This window comes from Rissa tridactyla, chromosome 1 (assembly GCF_028500815.1).
Source record: "Rissa tridactyla isolate bRisTri1 chromosome 1, bRisTri1.patW.cur.20221130, whole genome shotgun sequence".
NCBI classification, from domain to species: Eukaryota; Metazoa; Chordata; class Aves; order Charadriiformes; family Laridae; genus Rissa; species Rissa tridactyla.
The window spans coordinates 73,895,447-73,920,918 of NC_071466.1; the positions used below are offsets into that span (position 1 = coordinate 73,895,447).

The 25,472-nt window shown below is 39.9% G+C and overlaps 1 protein-coding gene across 2 annotated transcripts in view; it reads right to left on the minus strand.

Annotated features, from left to right (window-relative positions):
* EIF5B (eukaryotic translation initiation factor 5B) overlaps nucleotides 1-25,472 on the minus strand; it is a 38,432-nt gene that overhangs the window by 1,617 nt on the left and 11,343 nt on the right. The window contains exons 2-23 of one of the 2 annotated variants that reach the window (XM_054188483.1): nucleotides 20,927-21,052; nucleotides 20,754-20,838; nucleotides 19,707-20,355; nucleotides 19,033-19,253; nucleotides 18,702-18,852; nucleotides 17,069-17,164; nucleotides 15,796-15,882; nucleotides 14,249-14,332; nucleotides 11,641-11,936; nucleotides 10,896-11,003; nucleotides 10,638-10,748; nucleotides 9,714-9,781; nucleotides 8,406-8,547; nucleotides 7,589-7,720; nucleotides 6,768-6,950; nucleotides 6,479-6,640; nucleotides 4,410-4,541; nucleotides 2,916-3,047; nucleotides 2,725-2,801; nucleotides 2,439-2,603; nucleotides 1,351-1,489; nucleotides 93-254 (exon numbers count right to left, since the gene is read on the minus strand). In XM_054188483.1, coding sequence (XP_054044458.1) covers nucleotides 93-254; nucleotides 1,351-1,489; nucleotides 2,439-2,603; nucleotides 2,725-2,801; nucleotides 2,916-3,047; nucleotides 4,410-4,541; nucleotides 6,479-6,640; nucleotides 6,768-6,950; nucleotides 7,589-7,720; nucleotides 8,406-8,547; nucleotides 9,714-9,781; nucleotides 10,638-10,748; nucleotides 10,896-11,003; nucleotides 11,641-11,936; nucleotides 14,249-14,332; nucleotides 15,796-15,882; nucleotides 17,069-17,164; nucleotides 18,702-18,852; nucleotides 19,033-19,253; nucleotides 19,707-20,355; nucleotides 20,754-20,838; nucleotides 20,927-21,052 — 3,508 coding nt within the window. Of the gene's footprint in view, nucleotides 1-92; nucleotides 255-1,350; nucleotides 1,490-2,438; nucleotides 2,604-2,724; nucleotides 2,802-2,915; nucleotides 3,048-4,409; nucleotides 4,542-6,478; nucleotides 6,641-6,767; nucleotides 6,951-7,588; nucleotides 7,721-8,405; nucleotides 8,548-9,713; nucleotides 9,782-10,637; nucleotides 10,749-10,895; nucleotides 11,004-11,640; nucleotides 11,937-14,248; nucleotides 14,333-15,795; nucleotides 15,883-17,068; nucleotides 17,165-18,701; nucleotides 18,853-19,032; nucleotides 19,254-19,706; nucleotides 20,356-20,753; nucleotides 20,839-20,926; nucleotides 21,053-25,472 lie in introns of those variants that run through there. The other variant, XM_054188485.1, reaches the window with a different exon arrangement.

Here is a 25,472-nt window from a genome sequence, read left to right on the forward strand (position 1 = left end):
GGAAGGCTCCTAGTCGATGTTTTTCAGGCCTCATGCAACATTTCCTACCACTACATCATAAGCCCTCTCCAAAAAATGCAGGTTGCTCTTACCTTACTGACGAGGATATCTGTTGCTTCAAAATGTCGTCCATACATTTTCGGTGATTCACCAGGAATAGGTTCTATTTTAACACATACTTCTTGGCCTTTCTTTGCAACCTCCACTGGCTTATGGTTTACTTCAATACTTGTAACTATTCCAATTTCAACAAACTGTAATAGAATGAAGCAGCTGTAATACACACCCACACCACCTCTGTGAACACGCTCTTCTCTGAATTCCTGTTTCTATATACAGACTTGCTGGTAATGAAGTACTGCGCTACGGGAGCGGCCACCTCAGAAAACACACTGCACTGTAAGCACATCTTACTGAAAACCGCAGCAACATCAACCCATCCCTAGCTCATCTGGGGAGCCACAGAGCCACAGCATGGCAGGGGTTGGAAGGGACCTCTGGAGATCATCTAGTCCAACCCCCTGCCAGAGCAGGGTCACCTACAGCAGGTTGCACAGGAACACGTCCAGGCAGGTTTTGAATGTCTCCAGAGACGGAGACTCCACCACCTCTCTGGGCAGCCTGTTCCAGTGCTCTGCCACCCTCAGGGTAAAGAAGTTCCTCCTCATGTTTAGGTGGCACTTCCTGTGCTCAAGTTTGTGCCCGTTACCTCTTGTCCTGTCCCCGGGCACCACTGAAAAAGAGTCTGGCCCCATCCCCCTGACACCCAGCCTTTCAGTATTTATAAGTGTTGATAAGGTCCCCCCTCAGTCGTCTTTTTTTCCAGACTGAAGAGACCCAAATCCCTCAGCCTTTCTTCATAAGAGAGGTGTTCCAGTCCCCTCATCACCTTGGTAGCCCTTTGCTGTACCCTCTCCAGCAGTTCCCCATCCTTCTTGAACCGGGGAGCCCAGGACTGGACACAGTACTCCAGGTGCAGCCTCACCAGGGGGAGGACGACCTCCCTCGACCTGCTTGCCAATTTGTTACCCTTTAAAGTGTCAGGACTTGACTTCCCCCCTTATCAGCTACCAGGAGTGACAATTTTGCTCATTACTTCATATCACAATACAGAAATTGCAGGGCCCTGGGGCAGTCCGGAGGCTGTGCCCCATGGCAGGACTCAGCCCTGCTCCAGTGCAGAACAGGAAGATGGCTGATTACCAGGAAAGACACTCGATCTACAAGTCTGAATCCCATCTCCTACCAAAACTCAGTACACCAGGGAAAGGCATGCAAGCGTTTCCTGCTGCATCACCCCAGGAAGTAGCAGGTAGGTCAAACGGCCCCTGGGAAGAGGCGCTTACTTACGTTTTTGCTAGGTACACACATGGGCGTCCCCTGCTTCACCTGGCCGGCCTCCACCACTACACCCATCACTATTGGGTCACGAGAGTTGAAAATGAACTGAGGGAGTATTTTCATCTTGCAAGGAAATACTGCTATATGCCTGGAAGATGACAAAGAAAAGGCATTTTGAAATAGGTGTACACAACATTAACAGTTCTGCCTTCTCCCGCAATTCTTGGGCATTTATTCCAGGAGCGTCATGTGGGGAGAAATCGAGCAGGAAAAATCCTCTTTTCCCAGTCTCGCTAGTTCTAGTCAGTACTTGATTGTCAAGAAGTACAGGGAACAATAATCAGGCATGGCTGGCATGGATTTTATTTTGACTGGCTTGGCCAATCAACTAAGACCAAGACCAAAGGAATAATAATTTCACAGTATAATTATAGTCTCAGAAGAGCACAGGAATAGAAATATTATTGTCTCAACCCATCACAGGGACTCAAAAAATTCAAGGCTTTTGTTGTAGAGTGAACAAATATGTTCAAACGCTGAGGCATACAGGCTCAAATTGGGATCAATATGAAATAAAATACATTTTCATTTATTTTGTCTGTCCTTACTTCATTGAGGATCAGCCAATGACACAGATTCCAAAAATTAATTTTGCGTCCCTATAAGTTCTTAAATGATTGCATATTCATGTTACTGCTGGCAGAATTAAGCCCTATACACTGGAATTGCATAAATATGAAGCAACGGAATCCAAATCGTTTCAGTTTTGTTTTCTTCACTCTGCAAGACTAACCCCATCTGTCACAAACTAGGAACAGAAGCCAAGTGCACAAAGCAAACCATGGTGAGAACGCTCCATATGACACGATAGCTTTAGCTAAATCTTACAACTGCTCTCACCGTAGTGAGCCTAATCCCACATGTACACAATTACACTGGAGTTATTGTCCTATCCTCTTTCTCCTTTCCTTCCTTCCCACCAGAACTACGCGCTAAATAATAATATGGAAGCAAGAAGTTAAACGCAATTTCATTTATAATAAGGCAATTAAGACTGTTATTTGGGAAGCATCTAGAATGGGATCGCTCTTACTTACTTGAATTCCTCTTGTTTCTGCTTTTTGTAGTCTTGTCTATACTTTGTGAAGGCATCAAATAAGTGATAAATTATTTCAGCACTAAAAATTCGAACTCCTAAACTATCGGCCATTTCCTGTGCATCACGTTCAATCCTCACATCAAACGCTAGAATGACTGCGTATCTGTAAGTAAAAATAAGTCAAACAGTTTACGAGATGGCCCACAGAACCCGAGCTAAGGAGGGGGCCTCCCTGAAACACCCCTGCGTGTTTATCAACGTCGTTAAGCAAAGAAGTTACTTACTGTGGGTCATGCTCCAACATCACTGATGCCTTCATAACGTCTTTTTTATGGACAGGACCTATATTAATTCCTGAATACTGTTGAAGAGGAAAGCCACACAAATCAGTCACTAATCTTTCCGAGTTGAAAGGAAACAGTTACCAACTAAACTGTAGAAACAACAGCATCAGATACAGCACAGAAGTACTTACTGGCACTTCTGATGTTTTAAGAAATTCAAGTAATGCTTCTAAAGAGCCTAACGTAGAAGCCTGGACATAAACACCTTTCTCTTCTAATTTGATTGCATTCAGTGTTTGCTTCAGTTCGTGTATTAGTTCATCCTTTATCAAAAATAAAAAGGAGAGAGAAAAAAAAGCAAGTTTTAGTTCTATTGCTATTTATGGCTCAAGGTACCAAGTATTTCTGTTCATGAGCTGCTGACAGGATGTGACGGCCACGCTGGTAGGTACCAACTCACAGGCTTGCAGCACAGGTCATGCCCTGCCCCGGGAGACACTGCTGCTTGCGTCTGGCATTGGCAGAGTCTGAACTGAACCAGACTCAAGGATTTTGCAAGAAGGCGATCATGTAACAGAAAGCAGATGCCCATCTTGGGAATTAGTAACATTTCTCTACAGACTACACATTGCTCTCGCCAGCGCTCCAAGTTTCCACTGGTGAGACTGAGCGAACACACACACCCCACGGCATGTGGCAACAGCTTTGGTTGCCTAACTGAGGATCAGCAACAAAAAGCAGACACCCCTAAATGGTCGTGGATCCTTAAAAACTGGAAAGGGCTCTGAACACTCTTTAGGTCTAGGTACAAAACACAGGATACAACACCAGCAAGGCCATCTTGCTGATTGCAGAGAATTTAAAAAAAAAAAAAAAACAAACAAAAACAAGACCACTTTTTGAGAGCCCATGCCTTTTAAACCCAAACACTCAGTCTTTGCCTCTGCCAGATGAATGGGTGCTGCCATTTACTTTAAGCCATCACATATCTACTACTCGTACGCTTTACATAAATACTCATGTGTACCCAGAAACAAGGTCGGTATTTGGAGGACCTAAAAGATTTACCTCCCTTTAGAGGCAAAGAGAAGTAGACAGAAGGGTAAGTAAAATTATGGTTACAAGTAAGCTATCAACATATGAGTTTCCTTTTTAAACTAACTTCCTGACTTTGGAGAACAGGAGCATCTCGTCTCAATTTTGGTTTTAAGATAGCCGTGTTCTTTCCTCTGCCATTTTTGAAGTCTAAGTCACAACAGAAATTTACTACAGAGGCCTCAGATCAGCTTTGCAATTAAGACAGTTTGAAGAACTCCACTAGTAGATATTTGCCCAATATAATTTAATTGAAATATATGCATCAATTACTACAAGTACCAAATCACTAATTAACATATAGTCAAGCTACGCTATGATACTTGTTTTCAAGCCTTATTCTACCAGCGGGCACACCCCAGCAAAATATCAGGGAAAAGCTAAGGGTCAAGATACTAAAAACATCACCGCACTAACACCTCATCGCATGGACACGCGGCTACAGCACGTTACTGTAACAGTTTTTAGAACACAACCAAAAAAAGCAAGTTACTTGCATACTGAGCTCTCAACATTTGAATGAGCTTCATCACCAGAGAACTCTGTTACCCTCTGTTTATGCGTCTTATTTCAAACATTAGCCATCTCACCTTGAGGACTGGGACTTCATCCTCCTTATAAGCTACAAGCAGCGGCAAACCAGCCAATGTTTTTTCCAAATCCTTCCCGAGAATCTTCACACCTTGAGCAGCAACGACCTCTTTGTGCTTTTCATACTGGTTCTGAAAAGGAGAACACACAGCAGCAGAGAGTTCATGGAGATGCTACGCAGCAACACGAAGCAGCGCTGAGCAGCTAAGAACTCGCCACCAGCCAGCACAGCAGAGAGCACGACAGCGAAGTCCAGCAGCTCCCATCTTTCATCGGTGATTTTCTCTACTTTGCATTTGTACGTTTCAGTCTGCTCCTCCCCCTTCAGATACCCACCCCCACCGAGGGGGCAGGGCAGGGGGAATCATCTAAAAACAGAGGAGGCCAAAAAGGAACGCATTCTAAAAGAGAGCAAGCAGCATTAGGCAGCTGCTCACTAAAAAAAAAAAAAAAACAACACAAATTCAGGCCCATAGGGAAGTAAGGGGAAGATGCCAACAGCTCAACTAAAGCACTAAAGCTTGGCTGATACATCCCAAGGCTCTGTGCAGGGAAGAACTGTCTCGTTCTCCCACTGGAGACCTCCCATCCAGCCTTCTCATGTACACAGTTCCATGCTTGATTTCCCAGGTGCTCCTCCCCACCCAGGGGAACCTCAAAGATCTCTCCCCACCCAAGGCATCACAGAAGCAGTTATTTCTGAAGACCTTTAAATCAACGTTGGAGGGATTTTCTGGTTTGTTTCCTCATTTCTTTTGTTTAGGAGATGTCCCAGCCTTTTCTTGAAGCTGGAAGGCAGCTTCGTTCCTCAGTAAGCACTTTGTTCCTGCAGGCCTCTCTTCTTTAGCCCTCCACCCCAAAATCTGGGTGTTATTTCAAGGCTGACAATTCCCCATGGACAGGCTGAATCAAAATGTATCCTCATTGCCTGCTTCATAAAAACCAAACAGCTCCCCTAGATCCACTTCGCCAGCTAAAGGTTCCCAAATCCTGTGTCCATCATGGTGCTGGTACCCTATACCCCATCTCCCACCAAAGTGCAAAAACTCATCTGAAGATCTCATTGAGAGGAACCTGTGATCTGTTACGTTGCTATTCAGTCCCACAAAAAAAACCCTTCAGTCTCATAAGAGTTTCACACGCCGGTTTATCTGCTGCTTTAAATAAAGGGAAGCAAATAGACGGAAATGCTTTCACTTCATTCCTCACGGTACCAGGATATATTCAACCCTGATTAGGGCCCTGACACTAGTTTTCCACCTCTAAACCAAACGTGTAAAGCTTGTCCTATTACATTCACCTAGTATGGTTTTCTTTGCCTTAAGCAAAACTGTGCAGAAACTTACTCCTTCCCCTTTTAACAGGAAAAATCAGAGCAGGTCTTTTCATCACCTTTGAAATGTACGTTTTAATATTAATGTATGTATTAATGTATTTATAAGCCTTTCGTTTCTGTGGCTCTCCTCCTCCTTTCATAGAAAGCAATACAGGCAGGACCTCAAATTCAGTGTCTCTCCTTACTCTATCGAGACTAGGGCAGCAAAACCTCCAACGACACTTGAAAATGACAAAAGGCTGCAAATTCTACGGACGTCTTGGTCATCACCACTTACCAACTACTATTAGAAACTCACTAGTTCACTTTTCTCATATCTAAGTGTATCTGATTTTTGTTATTAAAAAACCACTTTTACTAATAGTATACGCTTTAACTCAGGAGTCACTGTACTAGTACACTCCAATTTCCATTTAAGATGGGTATCTCCCTCTCACACATAGCCACATGTTTGAATCCCTTATTAAAGTGTACACATCTTAATACTCACTGCAAGGCAACTCCTTGATCCTTTTTTTTTTTGCCACAGTTAGAACAGACACACCAATAGGTATAGACAAGTATGTTCACAAAAACACTAGATGTGCACCATTTTATCCTTTAAGTCATCCTCAGATACTGCTAATATAACTGCATTCCACTACGTTCTCTTTTTTTTTTTTTTGAACTTGATTGTTTTTTTTCTGGTTCTAAATCTTCTCTAAGTGTCAATACACGAACCAGTTTCCATACCTTAACTCGTAGCTCCTTCATAGGAGGAGGCAGCAGAAGACCTCTAATCTGAGTTACTATAGGACCTTCTACCCCAGGAACAATGATCGTGTCTCCTTCTCTCAGGCGTCCATTGATCAGAATAACATCTATGGTAGTGCCCATGCCTGGCAGTGCTTTAACCTGAATGAACAGGAAAAGCAAGTTACTCCCTATTTAAGTACTTTAAACACACCTTTTTTATCAGGACGAAGGGGGCAGGGAAGGGAGAAATTTCTAGATGAATTTAAAAGAACAGCTGCTGAATTACCTCCATGACTTGAGCTCTCAGCTCCTGACACTCAGCCAGTCTCTTGGTCAGCATAGTTTGCGTTAGCTCAACCAGAAGAGCTATCAGACTTCCCATGCCATCCCCTGTGTGAGCAGAGGTAGGTACAAGAGAAACAAAAGTGCGGGGATCCTTATTCTCATAAAACAAGGCAGCGTTCAAGCCCTGGAATCAGGATTAATAGTTATACAGGGGAAAAAAAAAAATATATATATACACGCATCAGTATTAACAATAACATTCAACCCCAGTCAATTACTATTGCATTTTTTAATTCCTGGTTTTAAAAAAAAAAATGCTGTTACTGACAGTATGCTATGGAACACGAAGCCTCAACCCACTCTTGGAAGCAGTACGGGATAACTCTACAATGCTAATTGCCACATCTAGCTTCTAGACAGCATTCTATGTCGCCAACAGAAGTTCCCAGAACCGATGTGATTCATGCCCTGCCAGCAGCCAAGGGAACAAGAGACAGATGGGATTCTCTCAGGCGATTCCCAAAAACAGAAAGAATAGGGATTAAAAAACTTAATCTGCTATTCACGACTCCATTGACCACACACAGCAATTAGCTGCTGCTTTTCTCCAAACTAGCACTCTAAGGATAGAGGAGTTAAAAGAGATTAATTTAACAACAACAAAGTTCGGTTTATGAGGGGTAAACACCGATGGGTCAGAAGAGACAGTTCTCTTGATATTTCAAGTTGTTTTGTAGAAAGAAAAAAAACAAACAAAACCACCCACCCACCATCTTTACTATCACTTTTGTTAACCAAAGAACCGTGAATATACCAACCTACCTGTTTCGCAAATTCCACTATGATAGCTTTTGCACGTTCTTCAAATTCATCTTTTGTATTCTTTTTCTGCTTCTTTAAAGTGACAGCTACGTCTGTATCTGGACTTTTTTTCCAGTCGTATAACCTATCGATCTTGAAAACACAGTAATATGTCATCTTACGCAGCTTACTAAAGGGCATCTTTATGCTTATGCCACATCATCCAAGAGAAATACTTTAGCAGCCAATGTAGCTAGCCACCTATTTGCTCCAGTATCAAATTAAATCTTTTTATTTGCTTTAGCTGCTATATTTATCTCTGTTTATGTATTTACCCAATGTTAGCCAGTATTTCATGATAGCAATATTACTTCAGATTTTAAAAATTCAAGCTATAATAATCTAGGTTCGTATGGGAGAAGTTTATATACATTAATTACATCAAGTAAGACTTTTCAACATGAAGCTTGTCTTTTATCAGAAAATGCACACAAATCCATATAAGTAGGTGCCAGAAAAAAAAAAAAAAACGAACAAAACCACACACACAACCCAAGTGCAACTTCCAGAAGCATGAACCATATCCAGAAGCTACATTAAGGTTAAGAAACTTATTAGTAAGGTCTCTGAGAAGAACTGACAGATTGTTCTGCAAAACTCCTGTAAAGCTGTTGGGATATCAAGGACACGAAAAAAATGCAACAGAGGGGATGTAAGAACCCCCGCTTCAGACTTTACACAAACAATTCAAGTTCATGGAAGAAACCAGAAAATTTTCAGATGCCAAATACGCTATCAGAGTAGAAAACCACACTATGAGAGTGAAAAGCTATCTTACCTTGTTGAGAGCTACTATAAAAGGGCATTTCTTAGATTTCAACAGATTTATTGATTCAATTGTCTGTGGCTCCAAACCATGCATGATGTCAACTACGAGTATAGCAATATCACAAAGTGAGCTTCCTCTATTTCTTAGATTGCTGTGGCATTAAAAGAGAAAAAATAAGTAAAAATCGCTCATGTAGCAACAGAACGTTAATGAAAACACCAAATACAATGTCATACACCATTTGACCAACAAAAAGCTAAAGCTGATCAAGTAATTATTTTTCCCTCAAAAATGTAAGCTATATCAAAAAAAAATATTCAAATCGCACTGTGTCAATTCCATTTAACAGAATACATTAGAGTATATGTAAGCAAAAATAAGAAAATATTATTATCCCGAGTTTCCCAATTATTATATATTTATACAAGTTAAGATATGTTCTGATTTTTTTCTGAGTGAGAATTGAGAAGATTACAGTGGAACACAGGAGTGCAAAATCTAAACAAGACATTTCATTATACAATACTACATAAACACTAAGATATCCGACATCTTTGGTGCCAAACAAACCCTGGCTAGAAGATGAAGAGCTGTAAGTGGTATGATGCCAAGGAACCGATCAGAACATGACCTAGTGCCCTAAGACCTGGCATTTCAATGCTTGCAGAGGTTTATGTTTAAGAATGTCATATCAGAGTCTTAATCCTTCTGTTTGGGGATTCCACCCAAGCACTACCTCAGTGAATACAGATGCACATACCATGTTTTAAACTTAAAAGCTGATTTAGTGGCTTGCCTGTGTGCCGCTGGTGTTCCTAGACAGCATATGAGCTCTGCTAAGAACCAGCCCACTTGTGCAATTAGTAACTTCCAGTCTTATGAACTCAGTTATCTTAACCGGGACACTATGAACGGGAGGCCAGAACATAAGTTTTCTTTTTTTATAGCAGAGTACTTCGGTCACCTGAAATCCTCACCTTTTCTTCTCCAGCTACCTTCCTGCTTCCATCTTTCCTCTTACACTAACTAGTAAGAAAAAAGTTATTTACGTGCTTTTTCAGATACTCATGGCTCAATTGGCATGAAGACAGAAAATTAATCTGATACAAAAGGGCAGCAATTAACCAAATAAAGAGCACCCACAAAGTAAGCAAATCCACTTATTCCCCTACTTTAGCTTTTGGGTTGCTGTTTGGGTTTTTTTTAAAGGGAGAAGAAGCACAAAGGATTAGGCAAAGACCTAGCACTTCGTTAAAAATATATCCAGATGCTTTAGCCATCACTTCTGGGAAGTACTATATTGTGAGAAAACATTACCTGAAAGACTCATGTCCTGGAGTGTCGATTATCAGCATGCCTGGAATTTTTATGTTCTCTCTGTCAAACTAACATTCCAAAATATTAGCCATCTTGTAAAATTACACAAGAAGAAAAATAAAAAAACCCTCTAAGAGCTGGCAGCCTTCACCTCAAAAATCCAGATACATATTTTAAGAAATGCCAGCACCCTCCATAAACCAAATCAGTCAAAGCTCATTTCAATATAAAAAAAAAAAAAATGCGTCACATTCCCCTAGGTATCAAGTGGCCATAAGTTCAGCTAAAATTTGTAAGACAAGGCAGAGAAAAATGGGGGGGGGAAAAAAAAAAAAGAGGAAAAAATAGTTCAGACTAGTGAGATTTATCATCCCTGTCTTGAACATTTTCTCTTCTCCACTGACTTTACATTTTTAATAAATATAGTAAAATCTTGGAAAGAGCCATCGCTACCAAGTTTTTTCAGTCAGATGCTGCTGCAAGCAAAACTGGATACAGTATCCAAAACAAGAAACACAGAACAGTTATTATTTCTGCAACACAAGAAAATTAATCACCAAGGAACTGGCCCAATTTCAGTGCACACAGTAAAAAGGTAAATTTTTAAACAGAAAACATACTCTAAGTTTCAAAAGTCTCAATTTACAATCAAAACATTGACAAATAAGCATTTTATGCACATATGTGCACTGTCCAGAACAGAGTATTTGTGTATTTTTTTGAAGAAGTGGCAATGCATTATCTGAAACCAAATGTGCATCAACTACGATTCAGGGAGGGGAAGAGATTAGGAATTAAAAAACAATCAAGCCCAATATTAGAGATAGGAGGGGAAGTTCATCTGCTCATGTCAGGAAATCTACCTTAACTAGTTTACATTCTATATTTTTTTTTAAAAACAGTCTTTGAAGTGCTCCAACTTACATTTTTCACCATCTTTGTTTGCTCATTAATAGCCTCAAGAGGAACATTAGTCGCGCCAATCTGCTGAGTGATACCACCAGCTTCACTGTCCTGTACATGAGTATGGCGGAGCTAAAGATAAAAAAAGACCAGAAATACTTACGTGTAAGAGACCAAAATAATCTCTTTGGGTACACTTTAATTCTTTCTATTTTCAACCAAAACCCCCACATGCATAAACAAGACACACAAGCAGTGCCTGCACATTCTGCATCTTACCTTATCTAAAATTTTGGTCTTGCCTGTGTCTACGTGCCCCAGGACACAGATAACTGGTGCTCTAAGCTTTTCAGTGTTCATATTTTTGCTGTTTTCAGCTCGTCGCTTCTATGGAAAAGACGCATAAAATTTGGTAAGTATAAACCATAAAAACACAGCTCGCGTCTTGACTTGATTACATACATAAAACATAGTTCAGACTATATTAGTTAGACTTAAATTTTCAAAGCAATTCAAGGTCTGTAATCCCTCTTTTGGCAAATCAAAAATTTACAATAGTTAAGGGCGGTTTTGTTTGGTTTTGGTTACAGTCTAGTAGGCTAAGTTATTATACCCACTAACATGTAGGTTTGTTGATGATTCTGAAGAAGCATCTTGGGTAAGGAAACCGAGGAGATTAGCAGCCACAAAAAAGCATTGAACAGTTTGGAAATACATCTTTGAAAAATCTGAAGTACCTATCTATAAAGGATAATACCCTCTTTCTCCAGAAGAGGCGGAGGGGAACGACACTGAAGCGCACATTCTTTGTGATCAAGTGGCCTAAAACCAAATACTTCGGCTTCAGGCAAAAACAGGTCTTTTTTCTTAATTAACACAATTTCTGGGCCTGCCTAAATATTAGTTATGACACAGCCATCATTCTGACAAATATGGTTAAAAGGCCTTTCAATGAACAGAAGATCAAGTTGTTTCTTATGCAACACAAGAGTCCAGCTGTTCAAACAGAGCTGTATCTTAATACCTCAATTCTCCGTTTAGCTTTGTCATAAGCACGCTCTTCCTTAGTACGGTCATCATCAGAGTCGTACTCAGAATCAGAGCTCATTTCCTTGCCGGGCTTTTTTTCCACAGATTGTTTTCCAATAGCTTGGGAGTCTGCCTCTCGCTCATCTGAAGTCTTTTCATCCTCATCTTCACTCCCTTCGCTATCTTCAGATTCTTCACTTTCTTCTTCCTCTTCCTCGTCCTCTTCTTCCTCGTCCTCTTCCTCCTCTACTTCATTTTGTTCCTTGACTTCAATGTGGACAGGTTTGCTCTCTGACAAAAAAAAAAAAAACCAACAAAATCTAAAGTAAAAATTTTCTATTAAATTCACACTTGTGAGGGAAAGGGCAACAAAAAAACCAAGAGAAACTACTACAGAAGAGTGAGGACTGAGAGTAGGTTCCATTCAAGAAGTGCTAGTCAAGATCATTTTTCAACTTTCAATATAAAATAAAAAAAGCATTTCATGTTCAGAGCTGCTGACGTGTTTAGAATCTGTGCAAGCAGAGTGAGTTTGAGGAGAGGAATGATATTATCAGCGCACTTACACTTGACATCATTTGTAAATATTTAGATAATGATATTCTTTAAAGCTCTGTGAGCTTCATAAATGAACGAATGTACTAACACCTTTAAACAGAAAGCCAAAAATGCTCCAAATTCACCACAATATGGATTCAGTGTATTACTGATCAAGAATGCACTTTTAAGCAGAAGTAACAATCAGAAAAAATGGTCTCTTCTACACCTTAGCACCTCTTCTACACCTTAAGGTTTTCCTAGACTGTTCAGAGAAGATTAATATTTTTCAGAGGAATTCTTCAGTCAACAAACAAAAAGAACTACCAAAAAGTAATTTTCTTTCTTTGAAAGCTTCCCATTTATCATACTTGCAAAATCACACAAGACAAGCTAACGGACACTTTAAAGCCATGCACTCTGTTTTTCACAGAGCTGCTAGGAGGCTCACTGCTCTTAGTTATGTTTCCTTGCTAGGCGGGAAGTCCCTCAGCTTAGTAATACACTAAATCTAATTCCCAGGAAGGCTCTTTTTCTGGCAGGTCCTTCAAATCCAAGCTGCGAGAAATGGGATGTGACATTCTTCCCAGGCAACAGACTGAAACAGACTTTCAAGAAGGCAGGCAGCCCTTAGTACTCCAAATAGAACAGTCCAGCACCACAGGAACACACACTTGTGCTGAAATAAAATCCACGCTGCTGTACCTACATGTAAATAAAGCATTACACTTGAAAGGACAGGTGCTGGAAGTATAGGGCTGAGCAAGTAAAAAAAATACTTGATGAATAGCCTTTGATCTTAAGAAACAATGAAGTCACATCATAGAAGCGTTAAGAACAGTAATCAACTGTTCAGGAAGACTCACAGCAATAGGGCTTCCTCCACCACTGGAGGAAAACACCTGAGAAGTTATCCCTGCATTCTTGCGCAGCTCTAACTTCCCCAGAAACATTGCTGTTGGCTGCAGACAGAATACGGGCTCTGGCATATACACACAGCAATGTGAATGTTCTGGCAATTCTTCCCAAAGAAGCAGATAAAGTATCTGGAACTTACTATAACACACACACATTAACCTTCACCCCGTCGTAGCCCCCTACTTGTTTGAGAACTTGTTCAAAGGTACTCTCCTAGACATTGCCAGATTTGTGTAGTAAAACTGTTACGGCTTTGTGATGGTTACCAGAAAAATACAGCATCAGGTAAAAAGTTTCCCTAAACTCCCAGAGGTGGTTTAAGCACATGTTAAAAGGAGAGGATCTTTACTCCCATAAAAAGAAACAAAAAAATCCAACTGATTTATTTTAGGTGATAACTGCACATGAGTATTTCTAAAGGGTCTTGTTGAACTGCATTAGCGCAGGTTCTGAAAGCTCTGCCTTTCTTATCACACTTGCCTCACAATTTATCTAATGGGGCAGAGGGAGAATCCAAATACAGTATTGTTTTCTACACTGTCCTGGTTTCAACTGGGATAGAGTTAATTTTCTTTCTAGTAGCTGCTGCGTTTTGGATTTGGTATGAGAAGAATGTTGAGGAATGCTGATAACACACATTGTTTTAATTGTTGCTAGGTGATATTTACATTAGTCAAGGACTTTTTTGGCTTCCCATAAAAGCTGAGAGGGAGCATAGACAGGACAAGCTGGCAAAAAGAAATATTCCATACCATAGACGTCATGCTCAGTATATAAATGGGGGTTGGCCAGGGGCAGGGATCCAGAATCACAGCTCCAGAAAGGCTGAAAACTGGTTGAGTAACCAATCCACAGGTGGTGAGAGGATCTTGTGTTGTATTAGTTTACTTCGTATGTTCTTTTACTGTTATTATTACTACTACTGTTATTTTCTCAACCCACAAGTTTGGGGATTTTTCCCTTTCCTTTCCTCCCTCTTCTCCCTACCCTACTGGGGGGTACAAGACGGGGAGAGGAGATGCACTGGGGAGTGAGTGAGCAGTTGCGTGATCCTAGTTGCCAGCTGGGATTAAAAGACAACATACAGAAGACTCAGCCCAAAGAAACCTCTTAATCAGAAAGAGTATGTTTGGTATTTACATGCCCACCTTTCTCTCCATCTTCATCACTAACCATAGCTTCCCAATCATCCAAACCCCCATCTTCTGTTTCTTCTTCTTCCTCCTTTTCTTCTGAAACCGAGAAATTCAACATTAAAGGACACAAAAGAAACAGCCCAGCAACATACAACATTTTTAGATGCCCCTTCCTTTGACATACTGACAACTGCAACTTACAAGTTTGATGCTACCATAGCTCTACCAAATTACCTCCATGTTCCCCAAACAGAAAATGTTGCATACTTAAGAAATAATCTTCAGTTCTGTCCACAAAATCTTATAGTGCTAGCATCTTTGCCTACCAAAACACATTTTTGGAAGACATAGCTAAACTACTCATCTAGTTCCTGTCCGCATATCATGCAAGTGCCTGCATAATGCATGCCACACAAACCTCTACCACAGCCACGTTCCTTGAAAGGAGCTGCCCAATTAACAGTTAGACATGTCTAACAAAGTGACAGAGAAGAAAACAAGTTACAGTATTATTTTTAATTACTGTGAAAATATAAAATTGTCTACGAAAAGTGCTATTTTAGGGCTCCAGGTGCCTTTAACATAATTATACCATGGATTCCAGAAACATTAAATACCTTCACTCCAGCAGAAATTAGATATATGAAAAGACTACAGCTCTCAATAACAGATAGATGGAAAAATGCAAACCCTTAACCCTCTCCAAAAGAGGCATTAAGCAATATACATGTTGCAGCACATGGAGTGTCACAGAATTTCATCTCTGCAATGAAGTGTAAGTTGCAGATTGCTAGAATATTAGCTGGGAACTGATGTTCTACCAGTGAGCCCTTCTCTGCTATAGCAATGGAATTGCTCCTTCAAGAGATAAGTCAAACTAGAATTATAGTGCACACGCAGCTTTGTTGTCAAAAAGCTGGAAATTTTGTCAGTATTTGTCTGACTTAAGAATAAGGGTAAAAACTGAAACAGTTCAGGCTGAGGAAGAAGTCCAGTACAATGTGATTTTGCCAAAAGAAGTACTGTGTGTAGGCAAAAATGAGGGTGGCAATCACTTGGTATGCTGATACTCAGTTTCACAAGCTAACCTGCACCCACTGCATGCAGCACTTGTGAAAGTAAAACATTTGGAATCAAGAATACAATCGCTGTGAATATTGCAGCATCAATATTAGAGGCAGCATTTTTACTCCCTGTCCCTACCTAACCACTGACAAAACAGCCATTTAGAAAGCAAATGAAAAGTCAAGGGAGCTAATCGTAAGGCACCGACTGTACTTATTTGAGACAGTTGCCTAAGCCAATTGAACACTGGAGTCACCCAGAAAAAGGGACCTTTACAGTCTCATTCTGAAGCTTCATGCCTTTTTATTCCATAAAATTCCATCAGTTCCTCCCTTAGGAAAAGGAAAAGAAAAAAAAAAAAAACACACAAAACAGCAACTACCTCAAGAAAGGATGTCCACTCAGCCCCCACCCAACAAGGTATGATACCTACCATGCAGCACTGCCACACAGCCTTTATTATGTGTTTTAAATTTATTAGCATTTCTACTAACCTGGCTCTACTGGAAGAGGAATCTCTTCTTTTACTGGTGTTTCCAGTTCTACAGCATCTTCAGCTGGGGAAGTTACCTCCACACTTTCTGAAATTGCGAGAAAGCAAACTGGTTGTTACATTATTCCAAAGTGCAAACCAACTCAGTGACACACACAGCTTCACATTTAAGTTCTATTTTTAAGTTGTGCTGTTACAAGTAGAACGAAATCTGGACTTATTTAATACCAAACTAACTGAACTCCCACTTACTACGCTAAAACAAAAGTTAGAGCATGTGGCTTATTTGAAAAACATTTGGCTTTCTAAGCAGTTAAAACAGATTTATGTGATAGGTCAGTTATTGGCTAAGAGGATTACCATTGCTCTTGAACATTAAAAAACCCTCACTTTCTTTAAAAGACAAGAGAAAATGAATACTAATGAACTACCCATTCTTGCTCTACTCTTCCATATTAAAAAATAAATCACTGATACAATTCAGACAAGCAATGTTCTCAGGCCTTTACACACACTCTGTAGGTGCCTTGTAGCCACATAACTCTCATTGTCAAATGTAAAAAAAAAAACCAACCAAACCAACCCAGCTAAATAACAAAAGAAACCTGATGCAAGGGGTTTTTGTTTTGTTTAAACTAAGCAATAGTCTTGAGAAGAGCCACAGTAATACCCCCACAGACAAACCACAAAGCACAAAACTAAAAAATTCTGACACACTCACTCTTTGTCTAAACAATGCAATAAACTTTAAATTTTCAAAAATGCAAGCTCTCTGACCTACTCATGCCCTGGAAACTGAGAACTGGCTTTCTATACAAGAAAATAAATAAACGAAAAAACTGTCTCCAACTTAGAAGTACTAAAACCAGGATCAATCCCCTTTCATCCTGGGACATCAACTTAGACTTAATTACTAGTCACTGTTACTTACACTACACTGTATTTAACCTACATATGCACACAAAGCATTCAACCTCACATTGGTAAAAGGCCTTTACATTCTGTACATCTCCAGCATTTAGAAATTCTAAAGAAAATACCCAGGTTAGGAAAAAAATAACAGTCAAGTAAATTGCAAAACAAAGGATTATGTGAGCAGTCTTCAAAACAACTTCAGGATCCAAATGCATCAGCACTTGCATGTGGGGGCAGGGGTGTCAAAAGAACCTCAGAAGCATCCTGAAGCGCAATTACTTTAGGATTAGCTGATTTATTCCACAAACACTTCCGGAAATGTGACTAATCTATTAAGTATCCCTATATGCAAACCACACCTTCTTTATTTTCCATCTGCTGCTGCTTCTTTTTCTTTTTGTCTTCATATATTGGCCTCTTCTTTGGCACAGAGTCTTTGGATGGCACTTCAACACCTGCAAAAAAAAGAAATGTTAGAAAGAAAATCCACGTGACTAATCACTAAACATAAGCTTTGGTTTAAATGACAACATGTCTTCCAGAATTGCAAGGTGAAGGAAGGAAGAGAGTGGAAAGTAGGTTCAATGTGTATTTTATCTTTTCAGAAAGTCTGATTTTCAAAAGCTGCAAAACTCGAGCAAAGTATAGTTCTTCAGATACTCTGAATGCTCTCAAAAAGCAGTCAGATTACTAATGGGGGGGGGGAAACCACAACAAAAAACCAATCTGATCCTAAGACTCCGGGTATAAAGCTATCACATACTTACACAGGATTTCATGAACACACATACCTCAAGTTTAACAAGCATATGTCAGTTTAAGTCTGCTATGCTAAAACTCACTTAAAACCTGTCTGAAACTAGGATGACTGGCAGACTATCTGGAGCAGTTAAGAGGCACAGCTCTTCTTAAAAGCTTAAGGCTGGTCAGTAGATAGTATTTTGCTTTTTGCTCAGTGCTGCGGGTTTTTTGTCTTTTGGGTTTAACATAGATGGTTTTAGATATTAAAATAATGCCAGGTTCAATTCATCAGCTTCATCTCCACCTAACCAGAAAGACCACACTGTAATGTTGGAAGGGATTCACTTAAAAACAGAAGTTTGGTGCAAAGACAATTTAATAATTCATGGCTGCACCTTCTGAAACACTCAATTCCTCAGGTACACTGTGTGATTTACAGTGTAGATGTGACAGAAATGCAGTTGTGGCAGCACACAACTAGAAGGATTCTAATTAACAGAAACGACTGAAGAGAAACGGCTTTTGTGTACGTTTAAGAGCTCCAAACATTTTACTAGCTACAGAGATTCTTACCCTTACACATCCACCTACCAGCAAAGTGTCAGACAGTTTTCCCTACAAATACAAAAAGAAGGATACTCGGCACCCAGGAATTAATTTATTTCCTTAGCCACAAACAAGTTACCAGGAACAAATTAGGACACGGGCTTACAATACATTGGGTACCTTTACTTCATTGCAATGGAAAAAGGATGTATTTGTCAGAAAAGCAAAGGAGATCCTATATACCCTTTTCCTGAAGCAAACGCAAGATAATATACTGTTCCCGTGGACTAGCTAACTTGAGGCAAAACAATGCACTTGCTTAAGCCAGCTCATCAATTAATTCAAGAGGATCCGGATCACTGGTCTTAGAAGACCTGCAGCACAACCCATCTGCTTTTCCTGGCCTTTGGACTAAGCAATGGAAAGAAGTGATTTTTCCTTGGTTTTATAACTGACATCTTTAAACCGCAAGTGAAATCTATTAAAAAGTTGGACATTTAAAGTGTAAGATGAAAATATACAGACATCTACACCTACTTAAAAAAAAGGGGGTGGGGGCACACACACTGCCTCCCCGACAACAGAGCAGCTTTAAATGGAATTACTCAGTATTTGCTCTCCGAGCTCCAGATAGAAAAAACAAACACAGAGCCGTAAGGGGTACGAATTATTTTTATTATTATTATTTTAAACTTTATTGCTTACCCTGAGCTTGGAGTAGTTTAAGAGTAGCCTCCGCTCTGGCTCTCGCTTCTCGTTGAGCTTTTGTTAAAAGTTTTCCCTCCTTCTTCAAACGCTCCTTCCTCTCTTTTTCCTTCTGTTTCTTTCTTTCTTTCCTCTCTTGCTCTAGCCTTTCCTAGAAAAAGGTTAAAAAACACGCAGAAATTTGAAAGCATGCTTTACACAAAAGCTGGCCAAGGGCACACTTTATTGATGAGAAACATATTAAGGACTAATCCACCAACTGCACCCACAAGGGTGCCAGTTAAGATCACCCCTCTCCCCTATTCTGTCTTCAGAGCAAAATACACGTTACCTCCTCTTTGCGCTTCGCTTCTAGTTCCTCCAGTCTTCTTATGCGTTCTTCCTCCTCTCTTTTTGCCCGTTCCTCCTCCTCTTTCATTTTAGCCAAGGCTTCTTGCATAGCTTTAACTGTGGCTTTACTGGGACCCTTTTTCTTTTCTTTCTCTTTTTCTTCTTTCTCGCCCTTCTTTTTTTTCTTGTCTTTTTTCTTTTTGTCCCCCTCATTGTCATCAGCTATAGAAAGAAGAGGCATACATTCAAAGACCCCAGAAAATTTAAAGATATTCTAAATGCAATTAATGTTTCAAATGTAAAAAATAACACCAAACAAGGAACACTTTGACTAGCTACTACATAAGCACTTCATAAGGAAAAAAAAATAAAACTGTCTCTTAAGTTAAAGTCAGGGCCTGAAGTCTTCATGTAACAGAATAACTGGGAAGTGAAAAAGTATGTTTGCAATACAGAACTGTAAGTATATATTGTAATGAGAATTCGCCATCTGGCTTTTGTTTTCCCATGTACCTGAACAAACTACAGGCCAGAAAAAACAGCCACACGTGAGCCAACGCAGAGAGGCACACAGGGCAACCCAATGCCTAGTGATCCTCACTGCCTGCCAGCTCTTTGGCCTTCTTGTAAAAGCTACAGTGTTTAAATTACAGTTTTAGAAACCACGTTACACACCCTCTGTTCCTGCAGGAGGCTCTCCTTTTTCCCCAGGGCCAGAGGTTGCCGCGACTTCAGGAGAAGCCTTCTCTTCAGCTTTTTTTGGAGCTTCCTTCGGCTTTGCTAGTTCTTTACCACCACCTTCTAATTCTTCCTTCTCTTTCTGCTTCCTCAATTTGGCTTTTTCTTCCTCACGTTTTTTCCTTTCACGTTCTTTTTTTTCTGCCTTCTTCTGAGCCACTGTTTTTACTTTGAATGAAGGTTCTTCTTCATCATCCCCACTTTCAGCAGCGGGAGTGGACTTCGGTTTTTGGTTTTTCTTTTGTCCTTTTCTAGATTGGGAGACATCATCTGATTCATCACCACTCCCACCTGTAGATGCTGCACGCTCTTTGCTTTTCTTAATGTTAGTTTCATCTTCTTCTGACAGATCGTGCTTTTTATTTGACCTCTGAGTTTTCCCTTTGCTTTTCTTAAGCTGTGTCTCATGATCATCATCATCACTGCCAGAAAGCATGTCTTGTTTTGCTTTCTGAGTTTTCTTAGATTTTTTATCTTTATCTTCCACTTCCTCACTGTCATAGTCATTTTCCTGATTGGCTTTTTTACTCTTTCCTTTCCTTTTTTTATCTTGTTTTGATAAGCTTTCTTCATTGTCATTTTCAACCTGGTAATTAAACAATTCAATAATTAGACATGAAAAATTACTTGCTATTGTGAGCTAGGAAGTAGCACTGAGAGATGTCAAGAAAAGCTTCTCTTATTGAAGACAAAGTTTGAAAGCAATAACTATTCCTGCTGAGTGTACTACACCTCGGCCCACAATTACAATTTATTCTGATTGACTTTGAATAATTATCAGCATGAAGACATGGCTTCTGGCAAAAGCTTTCACAATTGAATTTACTATGAAATTATGATCACATATAATTAAAAATACATGCTAGCTGCACGTTTCACATAGGATCTACAACTACACTGCACCACTAGAATTTTTCTGGGACAGAGGTGCCTTGTATTTCAATTATTTCCTATAAAATAGCCCACCTCCCTCTCAGCATTCACCTTTCCTGTAGAAGGTTCCCTGTCAACTTTCCCTCCTTGCGCCTCTATTGACAGTTCTTCCAGCTCCTTCAGGATATCATCTTCACTAAAAAAAGAAAGAAGTTATGGTACTTAAATAAATGAAGTTTTCTACAATGGAATGAAATAAGACAAATAGGAAAAAAAAAGCTTACTCAAAATCCTGTTTCTTCTTCTCTTTTTTCTTTTTGCCTTTGGATTTCTGAGGCTCTTGCTCCTTTGCGGCTCCTGCACCTTCTATCTCAGCAGCAAGGGCATCAATATCAATATCATCTTTTGCACTAAAATGCAAAAGGAAAGCAGGGTTATCAAGAGCTCAACCACTTAGTTTAAGTAAGTAGAAGCCATCTGCATAAACAAACAAAGGCTTCAAAATGTAAAATCAATCACAAACCATAAGCAATGCTGGGGAAAAAAAACACATTTAACAAACCATTATGCACTATTACCTTATTCCACCCAGAAGGATGAAAAGGAAAAACCTTCACTTGTGTCATCTGCCTTGAAGGGAGGTGGAACAATAAAACCTGTTCAGTTCTTGCAACACTGACTCTCAAGCGTTTAGATGTGAGATTTGATTGAAGTTCTTGGAAGAATGTAACTAGACTGTTTCACTGTCATAGAATCATTTGGGTTGGAAAAGACCCTTGGGATCATCAAGTCCAACCATCAACCCCACTCTACAAAGTTCTCCCTTACACCATATCCCTTAACACCACATCTAAACGAGTCTTAAACACATCGAGGGATGGTGACTCCACCACCTCCCTGGGCAGCCTATTCCAGTGTCTGACCACTCTTTCTGTGAAGAAAAAACCTACCCTGCTGCAGCTTGAACCCATTCCCTCTTGTTCTATCGCTAATTACCTGTGAGAAGAGACCAGCACCAACCTCTCTACAATGGCCTTTCAAGTAGTTGTAGAGAGCGATGAGGTCTCCCCTCAGCCTCCTCTTCCTCAAACTAAACAGTCCCAGCTCCTTCAATCGCTCCTCATAAGACTTATTCTCCAGGCCCTTCACCAGCTTTGTTGCCCTCCTCTGCACTCGCTCCAGCACCTTGATCTCTCTCTGGTATTGGGGTGCCCAGAACTGGACACAATACTCAAGGTGTGGCCTCACCAGTGCTGAGTACAGGGGGACAATCACCTCCCTCCTTCTGCTGGTCACACTATTTCTAATACAAGCCAGGATGCCATTGGCTTTCTTGGCCACCTGGGCACACCGCTGGCTCATGTTCAGCTGCTTGTCAATTAGAACCCCCAGGTCCTTTTCCACCAGGCAGCTCTCCAGCCACACTGCCCCAAGCCTGTAGTGATGCATGGGGTTGTTGTGGCCCAAGTGCAAGACCCAGCCCGTGGCCTTGTTGAAGCTCATACCGTTAGTGTTGGCCCATCGATCCAATCTATCCAAGTCTCTCTGTAGAGCCTCCCTATCCTCATGCAGATCAACACTCCCACTTAACTTGGTGTTATCTGCAAACTTACTGATGATACACTCTATGTCCTTATCAAGATCATCAATAAAGATGTTAAAGAGAAATGGTCCCAACACTAAGCCCTGAGGAACACCACTTGTGACTGGCCGCCAGCTGGATTTAACTCCATTGAACTTTGTTCCTCAGAAAAATAAATTGTTTAGCCCTTCAGGGTAGGTATCACTGATAGAAAATCACTGACAGAAGATCACCTACCTTCAGTAGGTATCACTGATAGAAAAGCAGCCCCGACACTGAAAGTGTAAAAATGGAGCACAAATAGAAGAAATTTTGCAATTTAGTAACCAGGAAGTTCTATTAACAAGTATTTATCTGCTCCTCTAAATATCTTTCAGCAAACAAAAAAAAGTTACTGTATTTTTATTTAGCAAATAAGTGGAAGTTCTTCACAGCTTTCAACTTTAGATAACAGTTGCCTATGCTTTGTCATCAGACTGAAAAGTTTTGTCGTTATCTTCCACAAGAAACAGCACGGAGGAACACAATTCAGCCCCAGGCCAGACTCAAGAGCCGATCATAAAAAAAATACCAATGCAGTTGGCAAGCAATCCTTTCCACCAGTTGCCTTAGTATTATCTCTCCCAAGCCTAAAGGAAGCCAAAAGAAGTTTCACTAGGCATCTGAAATATGCATCCTTCCTCATTAGATCTCATTATATCAGGTTTCTCTTTCAAAAGCATTTTCTTCTCCTGCTACAAGTTAGTTCTCATCTGCAGCTAAGCAGAAGTGGCTTTTTTCCTGTCCTTTATCAATAGTTGTAATTCAGATGCACTTTTTTTCTTGACTTGTACCACAAGAATTGAGCAAAGACTCTAGTGTCCAGAGGTTTTTCCACCTCATCACGCTCACAATACAATTGTAAGAAAGGAGACTTACCTATTCCCCACTTCACGCCTAGAACTTCGGTACTCAGACCAAAACTGGTCTATTAAAGTAGCAAATATTAGGATACTACTTTTATCACAGCTTGCAGTTTCAAAAACCATTTAATCAATATGCTATTAATATCTCATCTAACTCCTTCTTAAATACGTGGGCAGAAAACCATTCTTTGTTTCCCAATTTCACTATCTCAATTACTACCACCCACTTAGTACAGATCAGCCAGACATAGGTTGACCCACCAAATACCAGAATCTATATACAGAAAATAAGGGAAATAAATTTCTTCCAAATTCAGGACCTCCAAGGTATCAGCCAATTCTAAACTACCAGAGCTTCAGCCTTGCCAATTTACAAACCCAGAATATTAATGAAGAAAATCAAGTACTTAATTATTCCTTTAAAAATTCTGAAATAAATCTAAGTTGTATTTCCCTTTGCAAAAGGGGAGCACTGAGACAATCATTTTACAAGTTTAAGTGAATGCTGACATTCACAAGCCCATTTTATCCCAAATATTGGGTATAAGCAAGTCACCAAACACTGTCTATATGTGAGAATAGCACAAGTAAGAACATATTTCCTTTTTTTTTTTTAAAAAAAAAAGACCAAGATTATTTGTATTTTTAAGATCTTAGATTTTCTTCTATATAGACTGAACAAACCACGTAAAAAGTAGCAAAGTGAAGCACCTCACTGCACAGCATCTTTTTTACCAGAGATACTTACTTTCAGTCAAGAGAAAAAAAAAAACATGCCTTGAATATACCTAGTAGTACTTCTTATGTGCTGACATGGTAAGTAATACATTTTTCAAAGTAATGTAACTCTTTAACAGTTAATGCAAGATTTCTAAACCAATCCCCACCTCTCTCAAGAGGAAAGAATAAACTTTTTGGCCATTGCCACCTTAAGAATAGCTGACGATGTTTCAGCAATGTATGAGCTGTTTTTATAAGCAGTTTAACTGGCTGTGCACCAGGGGTAGCATAGACAGCTGAAATAAAAATGTCAGCAATCATCTCTACACCTAGAGTTAAAGCCCAAATACCAGCCTATTTTACATCTAGCCCTACACATAGGCCCTCGGGCTTCCTTTTGCATTAAGTGCAGCATATCAGTTTATACTTGCTTACCTCCTTCTACTGTAAGAGTTAATGGAGGAGACTGAGTCAAATCCAGGCTTGAAATAGTTTGAAGAGACCAAAATATAAGCTCCACTACTACTTCTTCCATGGCTGTACTGCTCCTACTACTACAGGATCTTAACCATATGGTTGTACAGATATTAAAGAGCCAAGCCTTTAAACAGCTTATATTTTACATGGATATCCTCAAGGCTGACTTTTCACATTGCAACTTTGCAGAAAGTTATGTCCAAACATAAAACACATGGGATTTTACGCTACTAGCAAAGAGGATGCTTATGGCAGCTTATGTTTTCCAGGATACAGGCTTTAGGGTGGGTGTATTTATTTTTGGGGTGTATTTATTTTTTAAGTCAACTCACTTCAACTGAATCCCAAAGAAGAAAACATCTTCTTCGGGGGGGAAAAGAAAAGATCTTTCAAATAAAACATTGAAAAAAATTAATTCACAGACATTAAGCTTCAACACCCACCAGCAAGAAGAGTTTGGGAATAATAATGAGGACTGTTCAGCTGTCACAATAGTGGCATAAATATAGTACAAGAGACATTCCAACCTTGGCTTCCACTGCTGTCAATGGCTTCCAAGAAATCTATACTTTTCACTACATTTCCATTTACTAAGAAGTGACGCAGCAGGCTTCAAACATTTGAGCCTCAATGAAGTAAAAGGTAAAATTAAGTCTGCATGCACTTATATATACCTCAATATATGTAGTTATAATTCTTCTTAAGAACTGTAAAGCAAGAATTTTGTTGGAAAGCCAAAGAATTCAAATATTGGCTTCCCTTACTAAGAATTTATTGCCATAATGACCTTGAACTTCCTTACTTTTTAAAACTCTAATAATATTCCACTCGGATTTCACAATAAAAGTTGAAAAGAAGATTGAGAAGGTGCCCTCCCCTCTCTTCCTGGGAGATTCTCATGTCACAAGGAACGCACTGCATTTAGATACATAGCAAGAGAGATTCTTTCCTATTGGCATTGGAAGACACACCTAGGAAAACTTCTTGTAAACTTTTTTAAGCAGTCCCCAAACACGTGTTTCAGAAACTCAAACACTCTTGCAGGAACCTCCTCCTCCAAGACCTCCAGAAGGTCACCCATCCTCTCTTGCCTCTCCACTCAGCCTTTGTATGGGTCCTAACCCCAACACTAAGAGTGCCATATAC